Here is a 17,496-nt window from a genome sequence, read left to right on the forward strand (position 1 = left end):
CCTGTCATGTTTTTTAGTCATTGTCAAAATTATTTGCTTTCAATCACCATCTGGTTGCAAATCATAATTTATGAAGCCATATTTTTAGGAGAACACTTAGGATGCGCAAGTTAAGATTTGGTGCATGCATTGAGTTAGCCTTGGAAAATCAATAAACTTCACATGGCTACGATTTACTACCGAGAAATCGGGAAAGTAGAGAGAGTTATTAGTAAATAATACCTAACAAGGTTTATTATTAATCCATCCGAATAACATCACACGAAGCAAGTTGCAATAATCAACATTGATCTAACCGATGACAATGAAGACAACGAAACTCGAGTAATCAAGGTGGATTACTGGAAAGCTTCCCGTGTATGAAATGAGGAAGGCCAACAGAGTAGCGTGGGCTTCCCTGCCCATCCATTTTTTGCATTCAAAAACATATGTGATGATATATCTGTCGATAACCTATCGGATGGGGTGTCTGTCTCATAGATCACAATTGGCCGCCGTAGAGACTACATATTTATATATCTCGCTTTCGTGTTCTTTGCTTTTCCATATCTATCTATCATTATTCATTTTGTACATAATGAAAAACACTTATATATTTTTTTACTATATGTTTATTTGCATTGTTTTTCTCACATTTTCACCTCCATGGACCATGGTTTAAATTAAAAATTCTTTTTCTTTGGAAAAAGGTCAAAAAAAGAAATAATGGGAAAATTGGGGTATAAAGGGAAAAAATCCATTTTCTTTTATTTTTTCCAGTCATTTAATTTTCTTCACTGCTATTTATTTTATTTTCTTCAATTTCTCACTATCTCTTCTTCTTCTTCTTCTTCTTCTTCTTCTCTCTCTCTCTCTTTCTTCAGACTGACACTACACATACACATGTAAAAGCTTCCTGCTCACTTCTTCTGCAAATTCTCTCCCTCTCCATCGATTTCCTTCTGTCCATTTTTTCTCTACTCCTCTTGTTTCTCCGCATCTCTTACCTTCGTTCACTTTCTACGATTTCTACTTCGGTATATCTGCATTTCATCGCGATCTCCTTCTTTCTTACTGATTTCCGCCTTCTCAACTCGGTTTACCTATTTGCACATCCTTTTCTTTCTTCTTCGGTAGTTCTTCATCGATCTGGCCTCTCCATAGCATCGCCATGATACCGTCATCTCCATCGCGGTAAGATAGAGAATATGGTATTAACATGACAGAGATGAAATGTGAGAGTAAGATAGAGATGAAACAAAATGTAATATTTATTTGTGAGCAAAAGATTAAATGAAATGTGGTATTTAACCCGAGAGAGAAAGACAGAGCGACAATTCAATATGTCTATTAGAAGCAGAAATCGGTCCAGATGTTTGTTTGTAACAAGTGTGACAGGCCTGTGGTTCAGATGAATATGGCCTATGTTCACGGAAAATTTCAAATGTCATTGTCGTGACCCTACTTGTATAGCCCTTGATTGACTTCAGCAGGAGACGGAGGGGATGTTGCCAAATATAAGGCTAGTCATTGTTTTTGGCTGAAGAGGTTTTGTTGTTGTACTGTTGTCGTTCAATGATGTCTCTATATATCTCATGATATCTAGCAAGAACAATGCAAAGCATCATCCTTATTTCATAAAAAAATCATAATGGCAAGCAGTGTTCTTCTGGTTCTACTCCCTGATGGCAAAAGTGGCAGATCCATTCTTCCATAGATTTGCATGCCTATTTTTCTCTAGCTGATGTGGAGAGCATTTGATCTACCCTATCACAATATGAGGAGGATGTGCATTGGTATTTGTCCGATGAGATGTGTATTAAACAAGGGCTTTATGGTGGCCATATCTACGAAGAGACTTTCTGGGGTGATCCACATTCATGCATATCCAATTAAATGGCATCAATTCGGATCTGCCATTAGTTTTCACTTTGGTCATTTCCAAGTGGGGACAATCCAAGCTATAGATTAGATGTAGCACATTTATATTGGTGCCATGTGATTGGAACCATTCTTGCATTTCAGCATAGCAACAACGATTATCTCTATGTTTTGCTGAATGTTTTGACAACATAAATCCCAATCTTGAGTACTTTTTATTTGGAAGCTCTTTGTTGGATCCTGATCACTGGTTTGAGTAGTGCCTCAATCACTATTGGGGCTGCTCCTATTTCTGCCCAGATTACATAATGAAGACACAAATACTTTGCTCCTTACAATACAGGCAATCATTGAGACTAAATGTCTTTCTTATTCTCTCCAGTTTTGTACTCTATGAAGACTTGATCCACATGTTGCAAGTGTATTGACCATAAGTTTGTTTGTGGTTTTTTTAATTGTATCCGTGACACTGTCTCCTGATATTTGCATATGCACAACATCCCTTTGAGAGTCAGAAATAAACACGAAATCATCAGCATATAGTTATATCAGTGTTGCTACCTCAGCCAAGCATGCGTCTGATTTTATTAATGATCTGTATGTTTGATGCTGATTTTCATAAATTCTCCCAGTCTTCTATAATCTTAAAGCAATGAACTGCATAACATTTCTACATTAATATGCAAAAGAAAGGTAGGATAACTCATCAAAGTTGTTGTAGCTTGCACATCCATCAGCACACAAGCTAGTCAAGAACTTTTGAAAAATGACTCATCAATACTTCAGGATTTCTTTCATGAACATCATATCGTTGGATGATTCTATGACTGGGGATGGTGAATTTTAGTTATGTCATTTGTAGCATGGCTTGTTTTGCAGGACTGCAGAAGTGGAGATGCTCCAGCGTTATCGCCGAGATAGGCATGAACTTCTAAACTTCCTTCTTTCAGCCAGTGTTTTGAGGAAGGTGGTGATGCCACCAGGTGCTGTGTCACTTGAAGATGTGGATTTAGATCAAGTGAGTGTGGACTACGTCCTGGAGTGTGCACGGAAAAGTAAGTATTTTAAAAGGATTAAGAATGCCTGAATGTAGATACTTCTTTAAGCAACTATCGGACTTAGAATTTGCTGGTATTATTCTTATTAGTATCTTATGAATGTTTGTGTTCAGATGGAGTATTGGAGCTAGCAGAGGCAATAAAGAAATATTATGATGATTTGAACTTGCCTCCTATGGTAAGTTATGATATTTCGAAATTTTACCTAATCATCTGATCATTAAGATATCTTTTGCATGAGCTGCAATGTTCTACTCCATTTATGCCCAGGGCTATATTACACATGACTCATCCATGTCCTGCGCCTTTTAGAGGTACTGGCTTAAATGAATTTAGAGAAAGCTGAGTTACGTGATAGATTCACACAGAGCTTTGGACAAGATCACTAGGACCTCAGATGTCTCTGCATTAACAAACAAAAATGTGCATAATGCATAAAACTTGAACTTAATAAGGATGCTGAATGGTGTGACGAGGTGCATAGAAAATGAAGAATGCCTAGAATTTAAGACTTGTATGATATGGTGGCTTATTATGGATGGATGAATTAGATATCTGAATGACTCTTGATTATCTTATAAAGGTACATAGTTTGTATGATATGGTGGCTTATAGTGGATGGATGAATTGGATATCTGTATGACTCTTGATTATCTTATAAACGTACGCAAAATAGTAAAAACATTCTGATTTTGAGACAACAAATTCCAGAAATAAAATTAGTCTTTGACAAATGAGATGAAAATAAAGCTAAAGCAAAGAAGAAGAGAAATGAGGGAAATGTAATCCGTTGTTGAAAAAACTAAGATCAGCATATGGGCAATGGTTAATGTGATGCACTGGAAAATTTGAGATTAAGAAACGTATTGGAAACAAGTAAAAACATTTCGTAGGATATCTTGATGTCGATCTCACGACCTTATGACTCATTCCGCTAGCAAGTAAAAACATTTCGTAGGATATCTTGATGTCATAAATCTCGTTCCTAGAGAGCTCTCATTCTGCTAGCATAGTTTTCTGGATTCCAAACTAGTATTTTCTGGTTGTATCAAGTGGCCACTTTTACAAGATGGTGTGCATATCTATTGCACTAATATTAACCTCAGGATTTTAATGAATAAATTATTTGTAGATACTAGTATAAACAAAAGCCTGGATGAAAGCTATTTCCGAGTTAATGATTATCGTTTCTTCAACAGGTAGGGGCAGGATTATCACAAACATTTTTTCTTGTAACAAATTTTGATTCTTCTGGTCCCCCTCCTTCTCGGACTGCACCTCCTTTGCCAATGGCTAGCTCTCCTGGTGGACTTCAGAAATCTTTCTCAACTCCATCAAGACGTGCGTCAGTTGATGAGCGTATAGATGAGGAAGATGATGAAGACGAAGTAGCATCCATTAATATAGTGCGCCGCCAGCTGAATGATGCGAGTGACTTGGTGTTAGATCTTCCTGCATTCAGAACAGGTGATTACTTTCTTGGAACACTTGACTGTTGCAAATGCCTCTTGCTCTTAATGGGTAGAAATATATGGAAATTCTTTAGGCGTGTGTGAGCATCTGGAAAGTATGTGGGAAGAGAAATGTACGGAGAATTAGTATGAGTGCATGAATGATTCAAATTTAATGAAACTTACATCATTATTGTTTGTATTCATTAGCACTTTATAAGGTCAAATCTTCTAGAACATTGTGAAGCATCTACTCAGCATACAATAAAGTGAGACTATCATTTGATTGTTTTCACTATTCTGGAAAATAGCTATGTACATGCCTACTGGCAAAAATAGTATAGAGAATGTGGCTCTTAGTGGAAACTACTAAGTGCATCCATTATGTGTATATATGCTGTGTCCACCTGGCTCCATTCCCACATGTCTGAAGTTTTAATGAGTTGAAGACCTGGACTAAGCTTAGATTCTGAATTTCTCTCTTGGTTTGAAATGCTTAATACAGGGATATCAGAAGATGACCTTCGTGAGACTGCATATGAAATTTTGCTCACCTCTGTTGGTGCAGCTGGGTAAGTATATATTTTTCTTGGGTTTACTTGGAAACTGCTATAAAGCTCAAGATACTCCTAGATTATTGAAGTAACAATTTGTGTTATACAGTGGTCTCCTGTTACCCCCTGTTAAGGACAAGAAAGAAGAGAAGAAATCAAAAATTGTGAGAAGGCTGACAGGACGCAAGACTGAAAAGTTCAAGCCCCAACCTAGTCGAGAATCAGGTCTTGCTGGTCTGCTTGAAAACATTCGTACACAAATGGAGGTAGACTATCAAATTTGAAGGAGAACCATAATACTTAGTTTAATAGTTTTAGAAAGCTAAACAGTACTTCATCTAATCATGCATATTATTCTTGGTCCTATTTCATTTTGTTAGGTTGTCACATAATTATGCACTTTGTTTCCTAAAATCTGCAAGGTTTTACCAAAATGACTACTACTTGGTTGCTGTCATTTTGTAAGGATCTTATTGAAGACCTCTCAATATAGATCTATGTGGTTGCCTAACACCGTCAAGTTTTATGTGTATATGAAATGATCATAAATATCATGGCAGTTTGTAATGTTATTTGAGAATTACTTTTGCTACTTTTGTGAGTGTTTTCTAAGGGAACTGTGGGGGTGATGACATTTTTGAATTGTATTCTAGTGCTGTTTCATTGTATCTAGTAATCTTGTTTTTCTTGGTGAAGGTTCAAAGTTCTGGTTGTTTGGATGATCTAATGCAGCTATTCATGCGTTTCTAGATTTCTGAAGATAGGGACCGGCTGACAAGAAGTGGTCTTCTGAATGCATCTGCTGGAAGAGTTGGGAAGCGAATGGATACACTATTAGTACCTCTAGAATTGCTTTGCACAGTTTCTCAGTTAGATTTCCCTGATCGTAAATCATATTTAAGATGGGAAAAGAGGCAGGTTGGTATATGAGCCTCAGAAATTGCTTTTATGTGTTTTGTATTTTGACTCAATGATTAGCCTTTATATGGGTCTGTGAAATGAGAATTATTTTCTTATTAGCTGTATGACTCATCAGTTGGTTCTTTTGAACAGGTGAATCTGCTTGTAGAGGGTCTCCTCAATTATCCATCCATACACTTAGAAGAGACAGATCATAAAGCGCTGGAACTAAGGAGACTGATTGCGAAACTTGAGGAAGCAGAGGTAGAGGATCCATCTGATTGTCAATACCAACTTTCGTTTGTGTAATAATAGCCTAACAGCTTTCTAAAAGGAGATAACAGATTCTGTATCAATTTGAAGGGTCTTCCTTCTCCAGCAGGCCCAGCTCAGCATGCAGAGGCTTTAAAGGCTATGAGAGGGGTAGCACTTGGTCTTGCCGAAAGGGCTTCGAGAGGAGACCAAACTGGAGAGGTCTGCCATTGGGCAGATGGTTACCATTTGAATGTACGTGTCTATGAGAGATTGCTTTGCAGTGTCTTTGATATATTGGATGAGGGAAAGCTTGTTGAGGTAACCACACTCTAATATATGTAGAAAGGAGAAATTTCTGAATCATGTGTCTTACATTTGAACTTAGTATGATATATATTAAACTTTAGGAAGTTGATGAGATAATGGAGCTATTGAAATCCACTTGGCGAATGTTAGGGATCACTCAGACAATTCATGATCTATGCTATACTTGGGTATTGTTTCGTCAGGTATGTACTCGTAAGTGGTTAACTCTATTTTTGTTTGATGATTGTAATACTACCCTTGTATCATGAACTCAAAATACATTGCTATAATGTCTCTGGTATCTCTGCTCCTGTTTCAATCTAGTATTAATTTGGCTTGAACTTGTGGAGCTTGCATTTTTTTTGTTTGCAAACTCTAGTACAAATAAGGTAGACAGATGTTTTTCTAATGATCCTCCCCTAGATAGCATTTGTACTAAGAAAAGTTTGACAATGAACCTTTGGAGAATATGAAGGCATTGGCTTTTTACACATCCTGGAGGCTCATGAGAGAACAGCTATACTTATGTTGGAAAATTTGTGGGGTCTACATGTATGGTAGAATAATACAGGAAACGCTTCATTTGTTGATGCTTGATAGGCAGTGTCATCAAGCATGTTTTAGGAACTCCAGGACCTGAAGGAAAGGGCTGGGTTTTCACATAATATATTTCTCTCAATTTTGGGTTCTAACGCATTTGCCATTCACATCATGGCACTGTATTCCATTATGTTACAAAAGTGATTACTCTTTATTTAAAATGATAAAAATTGACTCTACGAATCACACGAGAACACATGGGGATTTAAGAGGTCCCACCAGCTTCGAACATCACAGAGAGACTCAAGTTATATGTTGTGCCAAAACATACAGTTCAGCTCCATTCTTCATTGCCCAAAATAAATTGATGATGTTTATTATCATTAGAATCAGGTGTGTATATTAGTGAAATAGTAATCAAGCAGTAATTCTGAGCACCTTGTGCACAATGATCTGCTTTTCTTCATGCAGATGTGATGTCACATCCCAAGCTCTATAATTTTAGTGCCTCAATTTCATTTTCAAGATCCATATCTGGGTTGTTCATAAACTCATATGAAATCCCAATGTAAATCATCCTTAGCATTATATCTTCATCTATAAAATCTTTCTTTCATGCAACACAATTGTGTCGGCAAGATGCACAAGTACATACATATATGGGGTAGTCAAACATGCACTGGAGGTATGAACTTGCTGCAGAAAGTAGACCCTAATGCATTAAACAATGGCTGACCTTGTACTGTGCAGGCTGCATGTCATAACAGAAACCAAGGAAAATTGTGCTTAAAATATTCCTGCACACCCTCTAGAGGAGTTCCAGTACTTTGTATTACCATTTTCATTGAAGATAATGGTATGCAGTATGGTCTACAATTTCTACTTTGTTTCAAGTTTTTATATGATCTCTACAAAAAATTATCTTGAATCTTTCATGCCCTTTAATGATGACATGCATTCCGGTGTTGATGGTAAACTCAGACTATAATACCTCATGTTATCTGCAATCAAAATTAAAAAAACAGAAGGCCTTTTCCTGAAATGATAATTTCTTCCAAATTCAGTCAGTTGTTAAATTCATTCCGAAACCATGGCATGCAGACCCTGTGTTCACTTCAGTCATTGTATTTATTTGTTGTGCCTTGATTGGGAGTCATTTTAACAATAGATTCCTTCATTTGAAGTTTGTGCTGACAGGTGAAGAGGAACTTTTGCAACATGCATCATTACAGATGAAGAGAATAGCTGCTGATGGGCAGCGAAGTCCGCAAGAAAGATTTTACATGAAAAGCTTGCGGTCTTATAGAGAGGGCAAGGATGGTCCTCAAGAGTTAACCTTAGTGGAGTCGGTTCTTTACCCTATTAAACAGTGGGTCGATAAACATATGGAAGACTATCATTTACATTTTGTGGATGTAAATTTTCTACCTTTGTTTCAACATGGTTATTCAAGAATTATTTTGTTGCAAAAGAATCTTAATTATAAATTCCGAAATGCAGCATTTGCTTAATCTTGTTGAGTTATGAATATATTTGTATGTCATCAGGCTTCAAAAATGGAAGCTCTTATTACTTTGGCAATGGTGGCTGGTAGACTCTTGGCTGATGAGAAAGAGCAGACCGGTGTAAGTTGATGAGCCCTAAACTCTAAGCTCTAATATTCTTCCCTCTCTCTGATTATATAATGGAGTTCCCATATATAGATCACAAGAATGACATCAGGAGCTGAGATGGCTGCAGTGGCGAAACAAGCTGAAGATTATATAATGTCCTCAGCTAAATCTGCTTTTGAAAGAGTGTGTACAATTTCTTCTCTCTTTTGTGTCATAACTTGATCTAAATTCCTCAAAAGGAGTTGTTATTTTGGGGCCAGGCACTGAAGGAAGCTGATGTCAAGTGTGAAGCTGAACATGAACATCGCTTGGCATTACTAGCAGAGTTAGTTCTAGGACTTGCTAAAAAGGATGCTTTGGTGTTTGCTCCTGTTTTGTCTCGATGGCACACTCATGCAATTCCTTTCTCGGCCTCTATCTTTCATAATCTCTACCAAAAGGAGCTGGTGAATGCATAGAATTTCCTTGCTTATTATATTTTCATATTTTCCATGATCATAAAGAATCACTCCGGTCTATGTGTCTATGTGCTAGCTAGAAACCCTTTCTTGATGGAGTTTCCGTTCTTACGGATGATGTAGCATCAGTTCTTCCAGCAGCCGATAGACTTGAACAGTATATTATAGGACAAATCATGTCTGCAAATTCTGAGAATGAAGCCAGCTATTACAAGGAACAGATGAAGCCCTTTCAGGTATGGCACCACTAAGCAATAAATGTGAGGTATCAAATTATTTTTAACAGTCTAGTCATTATGTGGTGGAAAATTTTTCTATCCAAGAATAGAATTTTCCATTATAAAATGTTCAAGCATTGAGATAATCTATCGGTTCTGAATTGGTGGTCAGGCAGGGAATCATATAAGTCGCAGAGATTCTGATAATATCCTGATATAGGGACTTGTCCAAGTCACTTCCTCCATATTAGAATATCAGCATGGTGTTTGAATGGGAGGAAGAAAGTGTTTAGAACTCTTATCTGCCAATCCACACATGATGATACCAAACATACATGGAAAAATCAGGATGCAGACACAAAGTGTGGCCCAATAGAGAACAATACGTTCAATTATAAATTGATATACAATTTGCAACATATGAGTTTCAAATTCATGATCCCCTAGATGAGAACCAAGGATAGAGGAGTAAACTAATTCAAATTAAAGATAATGGAATCGACAGAAATTGGAAACTTAAACTTTGTAAACTGAAAGGGGATTAACCTTGCAACATTTTAAGCTACTGGATAAATAGTGAAGTGAGCATGGGAGTCGGGGAAAAATGAAATGAATTGACATGATTTATAAACACTTCAAAAGGCCAAAGTGATCTATGAAAGCAGAAGCTACATCCATGTGAAACTTATAGAATGTCTAATAATTAAAGCAAAATTAAATTGTACCTACATATGGGAGGCAGGGAAAAGAAAGAAAGAAATTTTAATAATTGGTCCAGGTTGAGGACATTTCAGATACATTGATTATGCGGTGGGTGAATGTGCAACTCAACAGGGTATCAGAGTGGGTTGACAGGACACTTCACCAGGAGGTTGTATATGATTCTCCTACCACTATACTCTTGTTTCAGTTGTTTAATACCTTACCTCTTTCAAGTATGTATGCTGTGTATATTCAAATAATCGATATAGATGTGCTAATTTTTGAACCAGATGAGAGTTAGATTTCTATCAACCTCATTTTTATTTATTGATTCTATATTAAATTTAAGGGCCAATCCTTCCATTTCAGAAATGGGAACCATTATCAAACAACCAGCGACATTGTGGATCTATTGTTGAGGTTTTCCGTATCATGGAGGAGGTAATTTGATTGTTCTCAAACTGTTTGTATGGGTTATCTATAATTATTCTGAGTTTGTTCTTATTTCATTTTTTGCGTCATAAACATTTTTTATTGGCTAAGATATATCACTATATATGAAGGACAATGCCGATTATAGTAAAACGTGAATAAAATAAATGTTTCCCTTAGGCCCATAGAATAATAGCATGTGATTGACCAAAATGCTATTCAAAAACTTTTCCGTAGGTCCATAGTATAATCACATCTAATTGACCAAAGTGCTAAGCAAATATTTGCCCATATGCCCATAAAATAATAACATCTAATTGACCAAAATACAAAGCAAATATTTGACCAATTCAGTAACGTACCTCCAAATGGTGTGGATGTCTTCATGGATAATTCATAGTTTTAAGTATTTGGTCGTTTAGTTTATGAAACACAACCAAGTATTTGATCGAAACTGTAGCATAATAATGTTAATGATAAAGATGTACTCAAATCAATTTCAAGATGTGGGGTTTTAACTTGGAGAACTTCCATATTTGGTTGTTGATTATTACTGATATGCAAATAGGAAGTTTTCTGATGTTCGATTTCTGTTATCACATAATAATGGCAAACTGAATGGTTGAACAAAACCAATGCTGAAGCCTAACAATAGTTCTGCCTATGTTTTTGTAGTTTGACCCAACTATACTATGAGTATGAGTTAAAGGCATCAAATTCTGTGGTTTAACTATTTGCATGTAAACTTCTCACAGTCATTGTGATAGCCATGTCCTCTACGTAGAGAATGGTTCTATTTATATTCTTCTTTCTTGAGATACTTCATATGTTGGGTGTTGAAGGACCAATCATATTTCAAAATAATATCTCACCACAGTCCAATCACCACTACTCTCACACATATTAGCTATGCACTTCCTGAATGTAAACCATCTTGAAAATCATCCCACCTCATGCATTCAGATAATGATATTAGAGTTTTAAGAAACCTAGAACTTTTAATTTTGTGGTAGTATGGACGACATGAACTCAACCTAATTTTAAGCATGATTTATTTCATAGGCCAAATTTGGCCTTTGGTCTCTATGTCAATGAGGTACCACATTATATAGAGAGATTCTGGGGTTCAGAAGCATGCCTAGGGGGTATAGCCATACAAATATTACCAGATGCTGATGATATAGATGAGGAGCAACAAAGACATCTTCATGCCTTAAAAGTATTTTGTATGGAGAAAAGTTTGTCGATAAACATGGATAAAACTAAAGTGATGTTGTCAATCAACGCCATGCAAATGGGTTTCCCAATAGGACATTACAAAGGGGTTACAATAGATCGGGCAATAGCAATTTGCCGTGCACGTAGGTCTTGGCCTCATGGACCACGATGTCACCATCCTTGTGATTGATAGATAAAGGCGATTATCACTAGCCATTGCAGGGGCTTTCCTTGCTTCGGAGACCTCTCCATTCTGGATCAACCTCTGTTAGAGATCTATTGAAGAAAAAAATTACAATATATCTGACTTGAGAATCTTGCATGTACTGATACAAGATTCTTCAGTCAGTTTTTATTTTATTTACTTATTTTTGACTTGGTGTACTGATACAAGATTCTTCAGTCTGTCTTTATTTTATTTACTTATTTTCTACTTAGTAACATATATTTTGGTTTTTTGTTCTCAAAGACGAGACAACACTTATGCTATAATCTCTTGTTTGGTCTTATATGCCATTTTGGCCTCTCACCTACACCTTTCATGAACTACTCATATATTTCAAGTGCTCTTTAGCTGTGAATCAGGAGATGGTGTTTTGATGTAGTGGTCAAATGGTAACTTTTATTGCAGACAATAGAGCAATTTTTCAACTTGAAATTGCCAATGCGGTTTCGATTGGTCAAAAGCTTGATGAGTGGTTTGGACAGTGCATTGCAGAATTACTCCAAGAAGATTGTCAGTCAGCTTGGTAAGTGTATAATGTCCTATTTTTGGTGTTTTTCTTACTTATCAAGCAAAGCATGCATGTACATTGCCTGTTTTTCTGTTTCAGGATCCAAAGAGAACTTCTTGCCTCCACGACCTAGTCTAACTCGCTATGGCAAAGAGACAACGTCAATCAAGACATTTACTAAGAAAAAGCTAGCAGAATCGAGGACTCCGGATGAGAGGAGTAGTTACTTGAAGTTGCTAACAGTTTCACAACTTTGTGTTCGCTTAAACACCTTACACGTGAGACCTGCAGACATATTATTGTAGATAAAATCATAGAAAGATATTATAACATTTCTATCTTTTGCAGTATATATTGAATCAAGTGAATGTTCTGGAAGACACTGTGAAGCAGTCCTGGGCAGTGAGAAGACCCCCGGACAACCTTGGTAATGACTATTTGAACCACTATGATTTTTTGACTTCATAGACCCTGTTTGACTTTTTTTATACATTTTGTGTGGGCAACCTTTTTGGCACAGCAAGAGGGTCACCAGCTGATAGAACTGCCGGTGGAACCTTTACTGCTTTTGACATAACACGGAAGTTAATAAATGGTGCTGTTGATCAAATTTGCGAGTTCTTAGGTATTTATCATTGTAACTATTCTTATCTAAGAACATATCAACATGATTGAGGTATCTGTATAAGCTTTATGTGTAAATGTTCGAAAGGTTTCGAAAATGGTTTAACTGCCAGTGTGGATCATTATGAAAAACTAACATTTTCCAAAAGAACTAGCTACATTGTCAATCCTCCCTCTACATGTACATATGGATGGAATATTATGATGCTGATGATAAATAACGTTATAAGAGACAATATGTGCCTTGAGTTGATTCAAAAGTAAAAAACACTTTGTGTGCCTCTTTCTGTGATCTTGCCTAAGGACAATAAATTTTCTTTGTAAACCATAGAACTTCATTTATGGAAGCATTAGCACCCATAAACCATTCAATTGAGTCATGGTTGATTCCAAATAAAGTTTCTGCTTGGATCTCAATTATCTTTCAGAACTGAATAACCTGCTATAGGTTGTTTCACATGATAAAAACATTCCTTATTTGACGTACAATATCCCGGAACTTTTCCTTCATTAATATGCTAATATGCATTTCTTGCGTCCAATGAGGCTGCATCTATATTACCATTATGGAACTCTTGGCAAATGACAAAAATGATCCATATTACCATTGCCAAGACTTCAAGTTACCTAACTAGCATAATAGTGAGATATGCCTGACATGTATTTGGCAGATAAACTATTTGTTTAGAGACATAAGCTTCTTTTTTGTTCTATTGCCTGATAAACTGTGCCAAAGAAAACTTCCTTCCTCTCAAGGATCGCAGATCCATGAAACTATTTCCGCACAGTGGGGCATGATCAGGGTAGTGTTTACGTGCCACTCTATATCTTATTTTGGAAACAAACAATGTTATCTGGATGTTCGGCAATGTCATGCCACACTAGTCATCCTGACTTATTTTTGTTGATTGGCAAAAAAAACAATGCTATCTGCATGTTTAAATATTGCCCTGTGCAAGATGCTTTTGATTATCAATATGCTTACTGAATTTACTCCTCTTATATAATGCATTTTTTGAGTTTTATTCATCCAATTGGTTTTTTGTCTAGGAATGAAAATTATCTTTTGGGACTTGAAAGAATCTTTCATTGATGGATTATACAAGGGTGGAGTGGTTGCAGGGGCACGAATTGATCAAGTCACAAAGAACCTTGATCCAGTAGGGAGTATTTCTTTCCATTTCAAACTTTTTGCTAATATCATTAGTAGACTGAAACCACATCACAATACAAGCACAAAGATTGGTTCAAGTGCTTAATGCAAAGTGTTCTTCAGCCAATCAATTTACCCCAGACTATAAACTAACTTTAAGTGTGGGATGTATACTTGTGACTACAATTTGCGTTTTAATATGTGTCATCATGTTTAGGTTTTGATAGAAATATGTGAACTTATTGTGGAACCACTCAGGGACCGTGTTGTATTGGGTCTTCTTCAATCAGCTCTTGTAAGTTTTGGCTGGTCTTGCTTAAGTTGAATCAAACATAACATTGATTCTGTTGCTGTAGTTTCTTTGTACATTCCTAAAGTGATCTTTCTGTAGGATGGTATGGTATGGGTTCTTCTTGATGGGGGATCCTCCCGGTTTTTTTCACAACCTGATGCAGTCTTGTTGGAAGAAGATTTGAACATTTTGAAGGTGCAAAGTTTGAACCCTACTAAAACTCTTGTTGTGCAGGAGTTGTTATTATCATTTGTAACAGCTCTAACTTGTCTCTTATACAATACCAAAGGAATTCTTTATGGCTGAGGGGGATGGTCTACCAAGGGGAGTTGTGGAGAACATGTCAGGTCATGTGAAACAGATCATTGAACTTTATGCCAAAGATGTAAGTACCTCCACATTATATCTAACAATCGGCTATGGTTCGGTTCGGTTCGATTCGAGAGGGTCCAAACCGAACCGTTTAGAGATGTTGAAACCTGAACCGAACCAAACCACGAAACCATTAAACCGAACCATTAAAAAAATTCAAACCCTTAAACCAATAAACTGGTAAAACCGCGGTTTCATGGTTCAGTTTCGGTTTTCAGCTTAGGTCAAAATTTAAATTTTCACTATTAAAATTTTTAAAATTTTCCCAAAATGTGAGAATAAGGCATCAAATGAAAAGATTATTTAAAAACAAAAATTTTTAATTTTTTTTTGAATTAAAAATAAATAAATAACCGTTAAACTGCAGTTTTAACTGTTGAAACCGAACTGAACTGTTAAAAAAACCCGTACCCGAACCCGAACCGTTTAAGCCGTTAAGCTGCGGTTTCGTGGTTCAATGCCGAATGTTAATTATATCATAGATGGAAATGCAAAATACTCTCCATCTTAGCAATGACATTTTTTATACAAATAATGCATGCATGTAGAAATCCTTTAATATACACATGTAGTTTGGTATTTTACTAAGTTAGATTGTGAGTCATGACTATGAGATGGTATTTTATGCTCAAATTGTTTCCAAGCAAAACATTCGTTCTTCATCTTCTTTGTATTTTTTATACATTCATATTTTTAAGTACATTTAGGGTTTAGGTTTACCCTTGTCGTTTGGTATATTTACTATGTTAGATTGTGACTATGATACGTTATTTTATGCTCAAATTGTCTTCCAAGCAAAACATTCATTCTTCATCTTCTTTGTATTGTTATAACTTATACGTTCATATGTTAGGTATGGTTGGATATCAAATTAATATCAAACATAGTGGATTAATATCAAAATATTTCAGAGAGATGACATTGTTTACTTCTTGTCAGACACGCATTGTGATTGAAAATTTAAAGCGTGCAAGTGACAACATGGCTATGGGAGTATCTGTACAAAGGGAGACAAAGACGGCAAATGATGCTGATGCACTTCTTCGGGTCCTTTGCCACAGGATGGATACTGAAGCATCGAGTTATCTAAAGAAACAATATAAACTTCCGAAAGCCTCAGCATAAGCCACTGTCAATCTGATACTTGTATTGTTTTTTCTCTTTTAACTCATTCTTTGGTTTGTTGGATCAATCACATGTTCTCTTGTTTTTTTGTAAAATTTGCCAAGAATTATTTCCAAGTGTATTTAAGATGGTTTGTAAATTGTAGCAAGCAAAGCAGTACATGTACATTTTGGATGTTTAATATTAATCTTGTGCGATTTTGGTCTCACAATGATTGAGAGTTGTTCAATCGATTGTTCAAAGGACACACCTAGGCACACAGCCTTGGTGGATAAAGTAGTATTTTTTTTGCTTTATTTTGATCTTCCATTTTTGGTGTCTTGTCTCTATTTATGATGTATATAAAATGTACCTACAGAAACAAATTGGCAGATTGAAACCAAGTGTCGAATTCATTGAATAACATGTGTATCTTCTTGAACCATTGTCTCTATCTCACTATAAATAAGTTGTAATTAGTACTGCACCTCTAATTATGCATATTAATAACTTTCATATCATTTGAGCTATGAAACAACATAATGCTGTAGATGTGAAGGAAATTTAATACAAATCATTTGTGAATAGTTATCCTTTGTTCCTGATTATTAATGTAATCTTCTTTGGATTCAGATTATAGGGCAAGGAATTTGACATAGCTTGAATGTGTTTTACTTAGTTGGAGGTGTGTTTATTCAATGTTTGATTATAGGCGTATATCTTCATTCCTAAGCTGATTTAACACTACTACTAATGCATACCTTGTTGTGTAACATCTTGGAAAGGAAAGCCCTTTTAAGGTGTGGAAAACAGAAATAAGTATTAATATGTATTTGGCTAGGAATTTGGCATAGCTTGAATGTGGTTTATTTATTTGGAGGTATATGTTTGGAAGTTCATTCAATGTTGGTTATAGGTGCATGTCTTCATCCTTAAGCCCATTTAACACCACTGCTAATGCAAATGTCATGTAACATCTTGGAAAGGAAAGCCCTTTCAAGGTGTAGAAAACAGAAATAAACATTTAGGTATAATTAGTAGGTATCATATTAATGTAATACTTTTATTGCTTGGATAGGTTACAACTTGGGGAGATCCAATTTGTTATGTGACTGAATTGATGGAGACTGAATTGAAGTATTGCATGCAATTGTGAAAATGGTTTTGATATGCACATTCATACTATTGTGTTGACAACATGAGGATTGGAATAAAGTCAATGCTCATAACACTGTTGTTATATGTGCTCTCTTGGACATATCATTTTTGCAAGCAAGAAAGTGGCATGATGCTAGGATTGTGCTTGCTTATTTTCTTCCAACAACTATCATCAAAATTTCTTTTAGTACGTGTCTGCATATCTTTGTAGGTTGACACTCCTCTTCCATGAGTACTTCATAACTTATACACTAGGGTGACTACTAAACTTTTGACTTTAAATTATTATTGAAACCCAAAAGTGAGACTCAATTGTATTCACAAAAGATTTGATGCTTGAATTCAGTTCCTATCTCCTAGAATTCCAACACACTTTGGCCTCATAAGCTCTTTGCATATTCCTCTTAACACCTAAGGTTGAACCAAAAAACACATACATTCATACTCGCAAATAACTCATGAAGAGGGGTTTGAGACGCCCCTTATGTAATGGT

General features: G+C 36.0%; 1 protein-coding gene across 1 annotated transcript; it reads left to right on the top strand.

Moving 5' to 3' along the window:
* The first annotated feature begins 847 nt into the window (after positions 1-847).
* On the top strand, positions 848-16,094 carry LOC147867981 (plant/protein (DUF810)). Its single transcript, XM_087315905.1, has 26 exons — positions 848-1,173; positions 2,740-2,915; positions 3,032-3,096; positions 4,118-4,385; positions 4,875-4,941; positions 5,033-5,189; positions 5,674-5,841; positions 5,977-6,087; positions 6,187-6,396; positions 6,486-6,587; positions 8,109-8,339; positions 8,472-8,549; positions 8,628-8,720; positions 8,798-8,983; positions 9,076-9,231; positions 9,992-10,084; positions 10,285-10,356; positions 12,197-12,314; positions 12,399-12,577; positions 12,648-12,726; positions 12,820-12,924; positions 13,974-14,083; positions 14,294-14,371; positions 14,468-14,563; positions 14,658-14,753; positions 15,680-16,094. The coding sequence occupies exons 1-26, from the start codon at positions 1,151-1,153 to the stop codon at positions 15,863-15,865; spliced, it is 3,303 nt and encodes a 1,100-aa protein (XP_087172031.1). The 5' UTR covers positions 848-1,150; the 3' UTR covers positions 15,866-16,094.
* The last annotated feature ends 1,402 nt before the right edge of the window (positions 16,095-17,496 follow it).

Source organism: Azolla caroliniana, unplaced genomic scaffold (assembly GCF_043228905.1).
Source record: "Azolla caroliniana isolate FFs.n. ecotype wild unplaced genomic scaffold, voAzoCaro1.0.p SCAF_2, whole genome shotgun sequence".
NCBI lineage: Eukaryota > Viridiplantae > Streptophyta > Polypodiopsida > Salviniales > Salviniaceae > Azolla > Azolla caroliniana.

Bases quoted from the DNA above. Each gene is read 5' to 3' on its own strand.
- LOC147867981 (XM_087315905.1), top strand. From the start codon at position 1,151: ATGATACCGTCATCTCCATCGCG. The intron at 14,564-14,657 runs GTGCAAAGTTTG...ACAATACCAAAG, and splicing joins AAGATTTGAACATTTTGAAG to GAATTCTTTATGGCTGAGGG. The intron at 14,754-15,679 runs GTAAGTACCTCC...ACTTCTTGTCAG, and splicing joins TTGAACTTTATGCCAAAGAT to ACACGCATTGTGATTGAAAA.